Source organism: Ammospiza caudacuta, chromosome 26 (assembly GCF_027887145.1).
Source record: "Ammospiza caudacuta isolate bAmmCau1 chromosome 26, bAmmCau1.pri, whole genome shotgun sequence".
NCBI lineage: Eukaryota > Metazoa > Chordata > Aves > Passeriformes > Passerellidae > Ammospiza > Ammospiza caudacuta.
This window is the reverse complement of record NC_080618.1, coordinates 3,948,545-3,963,564: the sequence shown is the minus strand read 5'-3', so window position 1 is coordinate 3,963,564 and position 15,020 is coordinate 3,948,545. Positions and strand designations below refer to the sequence as shown.

General features: G+C 53.4%; 1 protein-coding gene across 7 annotated transcripts; it reads right to left on the bottom strand.

Annotated features, from left to right (window-relative positions):
- Positions 1-1,410: 1,410 nt before the first annotated feature.
- LOC131568326 (tumor necrosis factor receptor superfamily member 10B-like) lies at positions 1,411-14,736 on the bottom strand. 7 transcript variants are annotated; one of them, XM_058820340.1, is made up of 10 exons: positions 13,962-14,735; positions 7,810-7,939; positions 7,136-7,264; positions 6,709-6,823; positions 5,537-5,622; positions 5,333-5,437; positions 4,849-4,886; positions 3,893-4,003; positions 3,314-3,386; positions 1,412-3,228 (listed from the first exon to the last, which is right to left on the bottom strand). In XM_058820340.1, exons 1-10 carry the CDS (start codon positions 14,022-14,024, stop codon positions 2,951-2,953), a joined length of 1,128 nt encoding a protein of 375 aa, XP_058676323.1. In that variant the 5' UTR covers positions 14,025-14,735; the 3' UTR covers positions 1,412-2,950. The 7 variants fall into 7 exon arrangements, with proteins under 7 accessions (XP_058676325.1, XP_058676323.1, XP_058676324.1 ...); XM_058820341.1 differs by having other exon boundaries at positions 4,846-4,886; positions 5,333-5,413; XM_058820339.1 differs by having other exon boundaries at positions 1,413-3,228; positions 4,846-4,886; positions 7,810-7,936; positions 13,962-14,734.
- Positions 14,737-15,020: the final 284 nt, after the last annotated feature.

The window sequence follows — 15,020 nt, the reverse complement described above, 5'->3', positions numbered from 1 at the left end:
GCCACACCAGAAACCAACCCCGAGCCCTGGGCTGGGAATTTTAGCCTGGAAGGCTCCATTGTAATAAATGGTATTTTAAAAGCCCGGCGTGGTCCCTGTGTGTGTGGGAGGAGCAGCTGGACAGGCACACACCCCTGTGCCAGGCCGGGGTGATGCCATCCCCGCCTTGCAGCGCTCCTGGGTTGGGCAGGGACAGCCAGGCCTGGCAGGACCCACCCCTGGTGCAGCACCAGGCGGATTTCCATCGGACTGACTCTGCCTGTCCCACCTGCAGGGCTGCCAGGGCTGCCGACCTCCTCGCCCTCCCCAGCTGCCATGGGGAAAGCTCCTTGGAGCCCATCCCTGCCGAGGCTGCTGCTGGAGGAGCACTGGGGGTGCTCCTGGTGGCTCCCTTCCCACCCCACTCTGCTCCTCTGGCCCCTGGAGCCTCCCCCGTGCATGGCCGCCCTAAACCTCGCTGCAGGAGCAAGGGGGCTCCTCACCCTCGCTGCTGTGTCCCTCGGCAGCCCCGGCCAGCAGGTAGGAGCACGACTTTCTGTCCTTTCCACACAACCTGGGCACTCACCGCTGCTTCTGAGTGCTGTTTGCCGTGCCTGGGTCAGGACTCGAGCCCTGGCACTGAACCTGCATGTGCCCAGGTCTGCATGCTCAGCGGGCACAGGGCAATGCCCACAGGGCACGAACCCTGCGGGCAGCTCAACAGCAGCTCCTGCTTCCCGCCCCAGCCCCACGCTCCTGAACATGGAATTTTAGTGCAGGGGCTGGGGAGCAGCTGCAGGGGCATTTGGGGGGCTGAGCAGAGCCCTTTTGTCACTAAGCACTGCATGGATTTGCAACACAGCTACTGCAACACACAGAGCCCTGGCTGGTGGAGCTGGAGCCCCCCGAGCTGGCACGGGGACAGTGGCACCCCCTGCTCTGGGACAGGGACAGTGGCACCCCCTGCTCTGGCATGGGGACAGTGGCACCCCCTGCTATGGCATGGGCACACTGGCACGCCCTGCTCTGGCACGGGGACAGTGGCACCCCCTCCTCTGGGACAGGGACAGTGGCACCCCCTGCTCTGGGACAGGGACAGTGGCACCCCCTGCTCTGGCATGGGGACACTGGCACCCCCTGCTCTGGGACAGGGACACTGGCACCCCCTGCTCTGGCACGGGGACACTGGCAACCCCTGCTCTGGCACAAGGCTCTGATCTGGGGTAATTAAAGGCCACGATGGCTGCTGAGGGCTTTCCCTGGCACAAAGGACCCTTGGGGACCATCCCTGGTGGGGTGGCTGAGCATTAATTCCCTGGGCTGAGTGCCCAGTGCCACGTGGGGCAGCTGGTGTCCACTGGGACCCTGGAGCTTGGTGGCCATTGGGACCCCTCACCAGAGTTCTGGGGGGAAAACAAATCAAACCAGACGAGAAAATCAGGATTTTTTTTTTTAAAAATTAGTCCCTTCATAAACAAATGTACAGAACTGGAGAAGCAGACTGGCTGGGCCAGAGCTCTGTAAAAAACACACAAACATGCATAACAAAACCAATATTTTTATAAAAGTTTTAAGTTAATATATGTACTGTTTACAGTTGCTAAATAAATAAGTACAAAAGTTCTGCTTGTCTTGTTGGAGGGTGGGGGAATGGGAGCAGCAGGAAGGGTGCTCAGCACCCTCCCATCACGTTGGGGATGGACTGGGATGGACTGGGGTGGCAGCTCAAGTAATCCAGTGGTTTTCCCAGCTGTTTTCCCAGCTGGGTTGTCCCTGAGCTCTGTGTGAGGTGCAGTGCTTGAGGATTTGCCCACAGGTTGGGATGGGCAGGAGGTACCAGGGCACACTCACACTCAGTGCATTCACCCCTCCACGCTGGGGCACACACAGGGACAGCAGAGCCACCCCACAGCCACGGGGCTAACCTGAGGGATTCTCCCCTTCTCCTCACCTCTGGGGCCTCCACAGGGATGTGGAAGTCCTGGAGCAAATCCAGAGGAGGGCTGGAGCCCCTCTGGAGCCAGGCTGGGAGAGCTGGGATTGTCCAGCCTGGAGAAGAGAAGGCTCTGGGACACCTTCCAGTACCTAAAAGGGCTCCAGGAGAGTTGGACAAGGGCCTGGAGTGCCAGGAACGGGGATGGCTTAGAACTGAGATTCACATTATATTAAATTTAACAGAAAAATCCTTCAAAATGAGCTTAACACTGGCAGAAAGGCTGCCCCGATAATCTGCCCCATCCTGGCAAAGACTCAAGGTCAGGCTGGATGGGGCTTGGAGCAGCCTCATGGAGAGGAAGACGTCCCTGGTCCTGGCAGGGGCTGGGCTGGGTGACCCCTGCATTGTCCCTTTCCCCAGGCAACCCCAGTGTCCACTGTGCAAATCAATCATTCCCCCCGTCCCCTCCAAGCACAGTTTTAAACTGGCTCCTAAGAACAAGCAGAACCATGTAAACAAAAACAAAAACAAAAAAAACCCCAAAACCTAAAAGGTTAGGTGACAAAAAGCAGCCCAAGATCCCAGCTGAGCTTACAGGACACCAAGCATGCAGAATGAAGCTTACTTAGAGATGTTCTAGAAGCAGAAGCCATTTCATGATGCCAGGAATCCTTTGAAGATCAAGGATGATCCAGTTCAGAAGCACAGGGATGCCAAAAACCCTTCTCTGCACAGATCCCAAAGAAATCTGGGTTGTACCAATGCTTCCAAGAGAGATGGTCCAAGGCAGATTGAAGTTAGTTGAACCTCTTGGTGTTGACTCAGTGAAACCAAGAAACCAGCTTGGATTCCACGAGGAAGAACCAACATTGTAACTCCAGCAGAGGGGAGCCTGGGGCTTGTGCTTCTCATGAGGATCAGCTCCTCCTGGCTCAGCTGAACTCATGATGGCTTCAAGAGCAGAGGAGCACAGGCCAGCTATAAACAGCTACAATTCCACTGTTCTGAGTATTTCACAGCTGCAGAGCTGCTCCTTCAGCTCGTTTCGTACTGAAAGCCTTGCTCCTGGACCAGGGTCTTACAGAGGTTCTCTGCCACCCCACCGAGCTTGAGGAGCTCCAGGGTGTCCAGCAGGGTGTTCACAGAGGCCTTGGAGCCCACCCTGTTGTGCCACCTGCACATCATGTTGTAAAAGTCATCCGGGGACCGGCCCATGGGGATGTCAATGTCCTGCAGGTTCAGCTTGAGGCCGAATCTCCTCCAGTAGTCCATGGGCACTTTTTCCGCAAAGGTGTAAAAGGTGTCCCTCAGCGCTGGAGGGGAAAGGGACAGCTCAGAGCACGGGCAGCAGGGACAGCAGTCCCAGCCCCAGCACACCCCCTGGGCCCCAGCACTCACCTTTAATGGGTTCAGTCCCTGGTGGAGGAACCAGAGTCCTCCAGGGCCTCTCACTCTTACTTGGCAGCATCTCCTGCAATGACAATGTCACTCCTGGAATGACAGTGTCACTCCTGCAATGACAGTGTCCTACAGAACCCACCAAGCCCCTGCAGCAATGTGTGATTAATGGGGATTGGAGACCCTTTCCCTCTGTCCCAGGGCTGTTGGGGCAGGAGATCAGCACCCAGCCCCAGGACATCCCTGTCTGATCACCCCCAGCCCCAGGACATCCCTGTCTGATCACCCCCAGCCCCAGGACATCCCTGTCTGATCACACCCAGGACATCCATCTCTGATCATCCACCCCCAGGACATCCATGTTTCCTCTCTACAATGGCCCCCAAGATGGGGACACCAGAGCTGTGTTTGCTCAGCGTTAAATCTTCCGAGGACTCTCTCGACTCCCACAAGCAGATTTTGCCATGCTGACCCCACAGAGAGACCCTTCACCATCTCCCTGAGCAGCCCAGCCCTGGAAGCCCCCCGGGATGATCAGATCCTGGCCTGGCACACTGGGCAGGGGTGCCACTCACGCACCTGTCTCTCTGCTGCCCTCTCATGCCGCTCCCTCTCTGTCCGCTCGTTGGGGATGTTGTCCTCTCTCCCGCTGTTCTCTCTCTTGCTCTTGCACCACCACAGCTTCTGAAACTGGAGTTCAGTGGCAAGGGAGAAACACAAACTGTGGTGGCTTGGGAAGGCAGGAGCCTGCCATGGATCCTAGGGCATGGATCCTGAGCTTGGAGGAGCTCTGGGCGAGCACAGCCCAGCCCTACCCTGGGATCAACACTGTGGATCCTGGATGTGCCAGCGCTGCCACCAGGACAGTGTTAATGGCACTGAGGAGGGGGCTGGAAGTGCCCAGAACACCTCCAGAGACTTCCTCTGCTTGGCTCAGCTCTACCAGAACCCTGCAGGGATGAAACTCATCCTCTGCTCCTCCAGCCTTCCAGAAACTGCTGGGTGAGACTCATCCCTCTGCTCCTCCAGCCTTCCAGAAACTTGGGTGTGAGACTCATCCCCCTGCTCCTCTGGCCTTCCAGAAACTGCTGGGTGAGACTCATCCTCCTGCTCCTCTGGCCTTCCAAGGAACTGCTGGGTGAGACTCATCATCTCCCTGCTCCTCCAGCCTTGCCAGGAGCTGCTGAATGAGCCTCATTCCCCTGCTCCTCCAGCCTTCCCAGCTGGATGAAACTCATCTCCCTGCTCCTCTGGCCTTCCCAGCTGCATAACTCTCATTCCCCTGCCTCTCCAGCCTTCCCAGGAACTGCTGGATGAAACTCATCCCCAGCTCCTCTAGCCTTCCAGAAACTTCTGGATGAAACTCATCCCCCTGCTCCTCCAGCCCTCCCAGGAACTTCTGGATGAAACTCATCTCCCTGCTCCTCTGGCCTTCTCAGGAGCTGCTGGCCAAGTGGGGAGCAAGAGGGAATAGGGGACATTACCCCAGCCCACAAACAGAGCCATTCCCCTCTGCCATCCCAGGAACTCACCACAATTTCAAAGGGCGTCTTGCTCGAGGGGCTCCTATCCCCTGGAAAATGGAAAGAGAGCTGTGATCCCTCTTCCCCTAGGCAGGACCCTCTTCCTACCCTCCCACACCAGGTGGGTGTCCCTGGGATCTCTCTTCCCACACCAGGTGGGTGCTCCCAGGGTTTCTCTTCCCACACCAAGATCTCTCTTCCCACACCAGGTGGGTGTTCCTGGGGTGTTCCTGGGGTGTCTGTTCCCGCTCTTCCCACACCAGGTGGGCGTTCCCAAGATCTCTCTTCCCACACCAGGTGGGTGTTCCTGGGGTCTCTCTTCCCACACCAGGTGGGTGTTCCTGGGATCTCTCCTCCTACACCACGTGGATGTTCCCAAGGTCTCCCCACCCAGCCCACCCCAGGTGGGTGTTACCAGGGTCTCTCTGTCCACCCAGCCCACACCAGTGCAGAGCCCCTGGCCAAGGTGGGTGCTCCAGGGGTCCCCTGCACTCACCTGGGGAGCTGCAGTGGTGTTTGCAGCAGCAGCAGACAGCAATCCCAATCACGATCCCAATCCCAGTCGCAATCACAATCCCTGCAATGATGCCGCCTGTGAGGTCTGAAGCAGACAAAGCAGGGTGTGAGCAGCTGCTCCTGCTTTACCCTCAGCAGCAGCTCCCACCCCATCCCTCGGCCCTCCCCCAGCAGCCCCACTCACAGGAAGGGAAGGTGGCCGTGTCAGGACCACACTGCAGGTCACTCGTGGGTGTGCAGGGCTTCAGCACCACTTGACCGTCGGGACACCTGGGAGAGGGGACACAGGGAGGGCTCAGCAGCTGTGGCTCAGCAGCACAAACCCCACAGGAGCCACCTGTAGGAGTGCTGGGATGGATGGAGACGAGAGATCTCTGCAGCCAGGGCGTGGAATTTGGGGTTTATTGCAAAGGGGCCCAGCTAGGAGCTGCCAGGCACAGCTCAGAGCAGGCCCCAAACAGGGAGAGAGGGGTAAAGAGAGAAAAGGCAAGAGAGTGGTAGAGATGAGAGAGTGAGGAAGAGTAAAGAGGGTAAAGAGCGAGCAAAAGAGGATGAGGTTCCTGTTACAATAGAATAAATCTTCTTCTGGTCGTGGAATTTGGGGTTTATTGCACAGGGCCTGGGTGCAGGGCCCTTGTTTGCAGCTGCCAGGCACAGCTCAGAGCAGGCCCCAAAGAGGGAGAGAGAGGTAGAGAGAAGGCAAGAGCATGGTAAAGAGAGAAAGAGAGAGTAAAAGAGAGGATCAGAGAGCAAGGTTCCTGTTACAATACAATAAATCTTCTAGGATTGCAATATGGGGTTTATTGCAAAGGGCCTGGGTGCAGGGCCCTGCTGGGAGCTGCCAGGCACAGCTCAGAGCAGGCCTGAGAGAAGAGAGGGGCAGAGAGGATGAGAGGGTAAGAGAGTAAAAGGGGTAAGAGGGCAAAGTTCCCGTTACAATACAATAAATCTTCTTCTGTGTTGAATATTCTGATTCTCACTAGTACAAGATACAACCAATCTAGTACAAGATACAAATCCTGTAGCATTTCCATACAGCCAATCAGAATCATTACATTCCCATGCTGTGTTACATTTTAAACCCTAAAAACTCCTCTTTGGGCCCTTCTGCCAAGCTGTAGGGTCTGCTCTGAGCCTTGGAGCTGTCTGCAAGCAGAGGGTGTTGTTCCGTCAAAAGGGGATCACCTTCAGCCAGCCACACCATTGTTTTCCAGTTGTTCAGTATCTGAGGGATCTCAAAGCTTGCTTTCATTTCAATCTCACTTATAGTTTCTATATTCTCACAATCTTTTGCCAAACAATCATAAGGCTTTTCTGTTTCATCTGCCCCAACAACCACCACAGCCCCTGACCCACCTGGGCTGGCACTTCTGGCACATCTCACAGGGGTGCTCCGGGGGGCAGAAGGTGCCGTTCCTGCAGGCACACACCGTGTTCCTCTGGGGCTGGCAGGGGCTCAGCTCCACCTGATCTGTGGGACAGAAGGGACACAGCTCCACCTTGGCTCCACCTCAAGCAGGACCAGGTCCCTCCCTGCTGTTAGTGCCAGCTTTTCCTGCCCCACAAGGGAAAAGCAGTGCCTGCATCAAACTCCACCAGCAGCTGCCAGTGCTGCTGGGAGCCTCATCCTCCTGCTCTCCGTGGAGCCTCAGCCCAAGCTTTGCATGAGGGATGTGGCCTTTAACACATGTGGCAGCCCCAGCCACCTTCTGGGGACACTGCAGGTGACACTGGGTTCTGGGAGAGCTCAGCTGGACCCAGCCCTGCTCCCCCCAGCTCGTACCTTCCCTGCACTTGGAGCACTCCTGGCACGACGGGAAGGTGTTGGGATATTCCATGTATTCCCCGAGTCCACAGGGCTCACACGTGCTGGAGCCTCCCTGCTCCTCACACTCCTTGATAAGGTGGGTGCCTGAAGGGAAAGGGAAACTCTGAACACACAGGGAGCTCCAGGAGAGGCTGAGGGAGCTGGGCAGGGGCTCAGCCTGGAGCAAAGGAGGCTCAGGGGGCCCTTGTGGCTCTGCACAGCTCCTGCCAGGAGGGCACAGGGACAGGAGCAGAGGGAACGGCCTCAGGCTGGGCCAGGGCAGCTCAGGGTGGGCACAGCAGGAACTTCCCCATGGAAAGGGGGCTCAGGCACTGCCCAGGGAGGGTTGGAGTGCCCATCCCTGAGGGGTCCCAGGAAGGGCTGGAGGTGGCACTCAGTGACAAGGTGGGGATCAGGCATAGATTGGATTTGGTGGTCTTGGAGGGCTTTTCTGACCTGAAGGATTCTGTGATTCCCCCACCAGCAAAGCTCAGGAGGCAAATGAGCCAAGAAAAGGAAAACATTCCCCAAATGAGTGCTTAGATCCGTGACAGTGGAGCAGGGCAGAGCTGGAGCTCTGCTGCCCCTCAGGACAGGAACAGGAGCACGGAGAGGCTGCAGAGGTGAGATCAGTGCTGAGACCATCTCACCTGCAGGGCACTTCTTGCAATAGACACCATCGCTTTTCCTGTAGTAATCATCTTCCCAGCGTAGATCCAAGGAATCCAAGCTGTCTCTCTTCCTCAGGGCAACAGCACTGGCTTCCCAAGGGGCTGCCTGCTAAAAAAATACAGAAAACCTCGGGTTAAAAACCACCCCAATCCATTGGGCAAGGGGAGAAGGGGCAGGATGGGAGTTGCTGTGCCCAGTGAAGCAGGAGAGGAACTTTGGGATGGCTCAGAGCCACCTCAGCCAAAGGCACCCCCCACAAAACAGGGCCAGGTTTTCCTTGGCAAAGCCAAGAAGAGATGTGGAGGTTTGCAGGGTATTTCTGCCTGTCAGGTTATCAGCAGGGCAAAGAGTCGCTAACGACCCCTTTGCTTCCTAATTTCTGAGAAGGACCCTTTTCCTTCCCAATTTCTAAGAACGACCCTTTTGCTTACCCAGTTGCTGAGAACGACCCTCTTCCTCCCTCAATTTCTGAGAAGGACCCTTTTGCTTCCCAGTTTCTGAGGATTCTTTTCCTTCCCTAGTTTCTGAGAGGGACCCTTTTCCTCCCCCAGTTTCTGAGAAGGACTCTTTTCTTCCCCAGTTTCTGAGGACCCTTTTCCTTCTCAATTTCTGACGATCCTTTTCCTTCCCAATTTCTGAATACCCTTTTCCTTCCCAATTTCTGAGAACAACCTCTTTCCTTCCCAGTTTCTGAAGACCCTTTTCCTTCTCCAGTTTCTGAAAACCCTTTTCCTTCCCGTTTCCTGAGGACCCTTTTCCCCCCCACAGTTTCTGAGAATGACCCTTTTCCTTCCCAGTTTCTGAGGACCCTTTTCCTCCTCCAGTTTCTGAGAAGGACCCTTTTCCTTCCCAGTTTCTGAGGACCCTTTTCCTTCCCAGTTTCTGAGAAGGACCCTTTTCCTTCCCAGTTTCTGAGAATGACCCTTTTCCTCCTCCAGTTTCTGAGAAGGACCCTTTTCCTTCCCAGTTTCTGAGGAGGACCCTTTTCCTTCCCAGTTTCTGAGGGACCCTTTTCCTCCTCCAGTTTCTGAGAAGGACCCTTTTCCTTCCCAGTTTCTGAGGACCCTTTTCCTTCCCAGTTACTGAGGACCCTTTTCCTTCCCAGTTTCTGAGGACCCTTTTCCTTCCCAGTTTCTGAGGGACCCTTTTCCTCCCCCAGTTTCCGAGGGCACCAACAGCCCCAGTGGAAGGGGATATTTGGGAACAGGAAGGGTTTGTGGCAGGAAACAGCCCCGTGTCAAGGCTGGAAGGTGCCCAGCACAAACCCCTGGGCTGTCACTCTGTTTTCCCTGTTATTCTGCTGAGGATCAGGAAGAAAAGTCACATTTCCCTCAGCTCTCCACACCCTTTTTGTGCTGCCTCAGATCCTTCCACCCTGATGGGGACAATGCTCTGCAGGAATGGCCATTTGTCCCCTTAGGCTTTGGGGGCTTTTGGGCACATCAATGTCCCCAATGGTGACAACCCCATCGGCCTCTGAGCCAGCACAGAGCTGCTCCATGGATATCTGTGGATATAAAGCTGGATATCCATGGATATAAACCTGCCCCAAGCTCACCAGTGTGAAAAATGCGTATTTTATGATTGGCTTTTCGCAAATATTAGAAAGAATTTTATATGTGTTGTGTTAGGAAGTAATGTTGTATTAATTCCCTTAAGTAGTGTGTTAAATATAGTTTTAGGTGATAAAAATTGTTAAAATAGAAACGATGCTATGTAGGATACTTTTTTTGAGGAAAGGACTTGCAGTGAGATAGCAGCCACAGGACACCTGAATCTTTCAGAGAAAAAGAATTTATTGCTCCATTATCAGAAGAAACAAATTTCTTCCCACCTTGAAGGCTCTGTTAGGATTCAGAGGAAGAAGTTGACACTGCCCAGAGAGAATCCTGTGTTTGAATGGAATTTATGCATCGTGGATGAGGTGTATGAATATGCAACAGGCTGTTGCTTTTAAGGGTTAATCCTCTGTTAACGTGGGTCCTTTTTTGGGTTCATGCTGCCCAGTAAAAGGTACCCAGACATCCGTAACTCTTTGTGTTTGTTGTCTCATATTGCCCTAATTCAAATTGTCCAAATTATTATTACTCCAATTGCATTACTATTTTTATAACCATTTTATTACTAATAAACTTTAAAAATTTTAAAAACAAGCGATTGGCATTTTTCACACCAGGGCAGCAGGACAGACATGTCGCAACCTCACCAGGCTGGACGAGAGACACTTCTCCCCTCCCCTCCCCAACACTGGAGGGTGAATTTAAAGCAAATATTTCTGCCGTGAGTCAGAAGCTGCCTAGAACACCGAAACAATGGAGTGTTCCTGCCTCTTCCTCCTCCTGAGCTTTCCCGCCACAGGAAAGGAAGAACTGGAAAGTCACGGGGCTGCGTGATGGTGACACCACAAACCGCCTTACCACCTTACACCAGCCAGGCCCATGCCTTGGGAAGGCTGGACAGAGAAATAAAGCAGTGGATGCACCTTGGGCAGCACAAGAGCCCAACCAGGGCTGCACACAAGATGAAGCAAAATGGTCACAAAATGGACGACCAGTCACGAGGTCTCTCACTTTTATAAGTTTTGGTCCATTAGCATTGTGGAGTTAACTGTCCAATCTTTACATTACAAAGTCCTATCATTTCTGTTTTTCTCTCAGTTCACCATTGTTTATGCTTTTGGGCCTGAAACTTGTATGGGTTGTCCTTGGCTAGACAAGGAGTTGTTTTGTCTAGCTGCTCTGTGGAGAGAACCACACTTAATATGAAGCTCAGAGCTGCACACCTAGGCAGCACAGAGTCTGAAAAATATGAAAGTTAAAACTTAAGGACAAACACCCAACACGACCAGGCCACAGAGCCCTGGCCAGACCAGGAACGGGCCCAGCTCCTGACCCTGACTCAAAAGGAATCAAATCCATGTTCCTCCAACACCTTCTGGCTCTACTGTATCTGCCTCTGTTCCTCTTTTCTCCAGATAGGAATGTTTGCAAGTTTGTAAAATTTTTTATCCACTTGAGGAGTTCCAGCCACAACAGCTTCAACCATTCTGGTTTTAGAAATCCTGGGGGTGAAAGGACAATTTATCCCTTCCATGGGGAAAAAAAAAATCCATATTTCTTCCCCACCTGAACTCTGCCACACTGTGAGGGTGATCACAGCCACACCACAGCGCTGGTTTTCTGCAGTTTGGGAGGGCCCCTCAGCCACAGGATTTAATTTCTTTACTGTGAAAAATGCGTGTTTTATGATCGGCTTTTCACAAATATTATAATGGATATTATATGTGCTGTGTTAGAAAGTAATGCTGTATTAATTCTCTTAAGTAGTGTGTTAAATATAGTTTTAGGTTATAAAAAATGTTAAAATAGAAACTATGCTATGGGGTAGTTTTTTAAAAGAAAAAATAATTCTTTTTAAAGAAAAGAAAGTCTTTTTTAAAGAAAGGACTTGCAGCAAAATAGCAGCCACAGGACACCTGAATCTTTCAGAGAAAAAGAATTTATTGCCCTCTTATCAGAAGAAACAAAATTCTTCCCACCTCGAAGACGCCAAAGACACCGTTAGGATTAAGAGGGAGAAGTTGATAATGACCAGACAGAATCCTGTGTTTGAATGGAATTTATGCATCGTATGAAGTGTATGAATATTTAACAGGCTATTGTTTTAACGGTTAATCTTTTGTTAAGGGATGTCCTTTTTCAGGCTTGTGCTGCCCAGAAAAACGTACCTCTGTAACCCTTTGGTTCTATTGTCTCATATTGTCCTAATTAAAATTGTCCAAATTATTATTACTCTAATTGTATTACTAATTTTATAACCATTTTATTACTATTAAACTTTTAAAATTTTAAAAACAACTGATGAGCATTTTTCAGCATTTTCACATTTACAGAGAACACAACACGTGCACAATAAGGATATCAGCTCACAGCACCCTGCTGCCATCCCTGACCAAACTATCAGTCCAAATTATTATTACTCTAATTGTATTACTAATTTTATAACCATTTTATTACTATTAAACTTTTAAAAGTTTAAAAACAAGTCATTGGCATTTTTCACATTTACAGAGAACACAACACGTGCATGATAAGGTTATCAGCCCGCAGCACCCTGCTGCCATCCCTGACCAAACTATCAGTTGGAGGAGTTTTCACCCACAGTAAACAACTCAAAAAAGCCTGGAGGCAGAAGAATTAGAGGCACAGGAATCCTTTACCAGCCTTTCCTCTTTGGGGGACCAATTCTGGAGAAAAAGCTCGGGAAACCATCAAACTTTGAACTTCCCCTGCTTCCATCCCCGATTTGTTTTTCTCCTGAGGTGATCCCAAGAGGAGTTGGACCCTGCCGCCCTGGCTGAACCCTGGAGATGAAAGAGGATGAAAAGGATGAAACACATCCGCAGCCTCTGAGGGCAGCAAGAGAACCGGGATAAAAGCAGGCACCTGAGTCACCTGCTCCAAGGACACGGGGTGGGATTTTCCCCTGGAATTCCCGCAAAGCAAGCAGAATTTGAGCTCCAGCGAGCTCAGAGATCCATCAAATGGATGGCCAGTGTCCAGCCATGAGGCAAGAGACAGGACATGATGCAATATCACACCACTAATATGCCATGTGAATCCCCACCGAGCAGCTCCCCATCCCTCTCATCCAAAAACTGGGATTAAAACATTTTTAAAACCCTGAGGCTCTTACCAGCGTGCCCTTAGGGAATGGGTTTAAGCCTTGACTTTACCAGGCCAGTCTAAATAAATTCTGTAGGGAATGAATTGGATGAGAGGCTCTCTCTGCAAACCAGTTTTGGGCAGCGCTGATGTAATTCCAGCAGGGGAGCAGCGCCCATGGGCTCCTGCACCGCCGTGGGTTACAGGCCAGCCCTGGGATACAAGTCAGGGCAGGATCTCTAACTCATGGCAGGATCCTCCTGACTTCAAGCGACAACAGAGTTCAGGTATTCCCCAACTCTACAACATCTAATCCACGGGGAAACATGATATGCCCAGGTGGAATTTTGTGTCCTAAATCCCCGCGCTGAGGGTTTGGACATCGCGCTGAGGGTTTGGACATCGTCTGGGCGAGTTGCATTCCCGCTCCGAGAGCATTCCTCGTGTTAAAACATCCCAAAGGGTGTCACCAGATGCCATCACGGAATGGCAAACACTGCTCGGGAGCGCAGGGAGTGGAAATCCCCTTCCCTGGCCTCGGCAATGCGCGTCGGGTCCAGCTTGCCGCCTTTTATCACCGTCACAATCCCCCCCGGGGCCATGTGCTCGGAGCCGGGAGGCTGAGATCGCTTTTCCCATCGAAAAAATTCCCCTTCCAGGTTCTGGCACCCGCCCTCCCCCGGCAACCTCGCTGTGCCGTGCCCAGGTGAACCCCCTTGGTCCGCTGGCCCATCCGAACCCCAGTGGTCCTCCCCTGCCCATCCGAACCCTCCTCATCCTCCCCTGCCCATCCGAACCCCCTTGGTCCGCCGGCCCATCCGAACCCCCTGTTCTTCCCCTACCCGTTCGAACCCTCCTCGTCCTCCCCTGTCCATCCGAACCCCCCCTGGTCCGCTGGCCCATCCGAACCCTCCTCGTCCTCCCCTGTCCATCCGAACCCCCCCTGGTCCACTGGCCCATCCGAACCCTCCTCATCCTCCCCTGCCCATCCGACCGCCCTGGCCCCATGGCCTCCACCCCCCCATCCCCCGGGCCAGCTGAGCCCCACCGCCCCCATTTTCCACGTCCCCTCCAGACCAGGTGAGCGGCCCAGCCCCTCCCCCACGCCCCCCGGAGCAGGTGAGCCCCTCCGTGCCTCAGTTTCCCCCGACTCACATGAGCCCTTCCCCCGCAATCGCAGCAAAGGCGCGGCCCCTCCGCCGCTCTCCGCAGGTAACGCCACCTCCCTCACCTCCATCCAGGGGCTCCCCCCATTCACACAGCCCCCTCCGCCGGGCTGAGCCTCACCAGGGCAGCCCCCCGAACACCCCCATGCCCCCGTCCCACCCGGACCCCGTCCCGCTCCGAGCCCCTCGACAGCGCGGCAAGTCTGGGCATGTCGCGACAGCACCGCGCAGCCCCGACAGGGCTGCGGACCCCCCCGGCCGCGCCCCCGGAGGGTCCCCACGAGCCCCGTCCCCACTGACCGTGGGCAGCAGCAGCGGCGCGGCCAGGCAGAGCCAGAGCCAGCCCCGTCGGTGCCAGCGCATGGTGAGCGGAGCGCGCTGGATCGCAGGGCGGGCACGGAGCGGGCACAGCCCGGGCAAGGTCCGGACTCGGCTCTGGGGACGACCGTCTCTTCCCAGGACGCCGAACCGAATGAATTAATCCTGCCCAGCGGGAGCTTTTATAGCTGGGCGTGACTTGACTGAGGTGCAAGAAGGGGCTGACCTGGGGCTGTCCCAGCGAATTCGGCGTGTTCCTTCATTCTCTCGAAAACCGCTTAAACTCCCGTGTGCGGTTTGCTTTGCCCGAGAAGCCGAATTGGCTTTCGCTGTTCTCCTTCCTTTCAGTTTTAGCCGCTCGTTATTTTCGCTCGCCGCTCAAGCGACCGAAGAAGTTTCGAAACACCCGAATCACACAGGGAATGATTTCTCCGCGTGTTTGCTGCTCCTCTTGCATTTTTTCCCGATCACTCACCGGCCTGGAGCGAGCAGAGCCGCGGGGTTTTGTGCTCTGAGAAAAGGGTGCTAAGTGGATAATCCCGTGGGATTCCGGCGAGGTTCAAGGCGCAGAGGAGGCACGGCAGCCTTGCAAAAAAGTCGCCAGAGCTGGGAAGTTCTCGTAGTTGGTATTGAAGTTCTCGTAGTTGGTATTTTTCCATTGTGTGGCGGATTTTGTGATTTTTTTTCTTTTCTTTTCTTTTCTTTTTTTTTTTTTTTTTTTTTTTTTTTTTTTTTTTTTGGCGGGACAAAACTCGAGGTGAAAGGCAAAAGAACCGTAAAAGTTAAATCTTTGGACTTTCTGCTGTTGCACAAACGGCTCTGGTGCTGCACGCAATCAGGGGAGTGTGTGTGTGAGAAAACATAATTCCAAGAAAAGTGATTTCACTGAGATTCCAAGAAAAGCCTGATTTTACTGAGATGGTGGGAGTGTTGGAATGGAGCATTAGAGGAGCTTCAGGAAGGACAGGAACCAGAGACTTCAGAACCCCTTCCAGTACCCAAAGGGTCTCCAAGAAAGCTTTTCCAACCCAAATCGTTCCA

Excerpts from the sequence above, each read along its gene's own strand:
- LOC131568326 (XM_058820337.1), bottom strand. The coding sequence starts at position 14,024 with ATGCGCTGGCACCGACGGGGCTGGCTCTGGCTCTGCCTGGCCGCGCCG. Across the intron at positions 3,387-3,892 it reads AGAGGGCAGCAGAGAGACAG|GAGATGCTGCCAAGTAAGAG; the intron begins GTGCGTGAGTGG and ends TTGTCATTGCAG. Across the intron at positions 3,229-3,313 it reads AGGGACTGAACCCATTAAAG|CGCTGAGGGACACCTTTTAC; the intron begins GTGAGTGCTGGG and ends TTTCCCCTCCAG.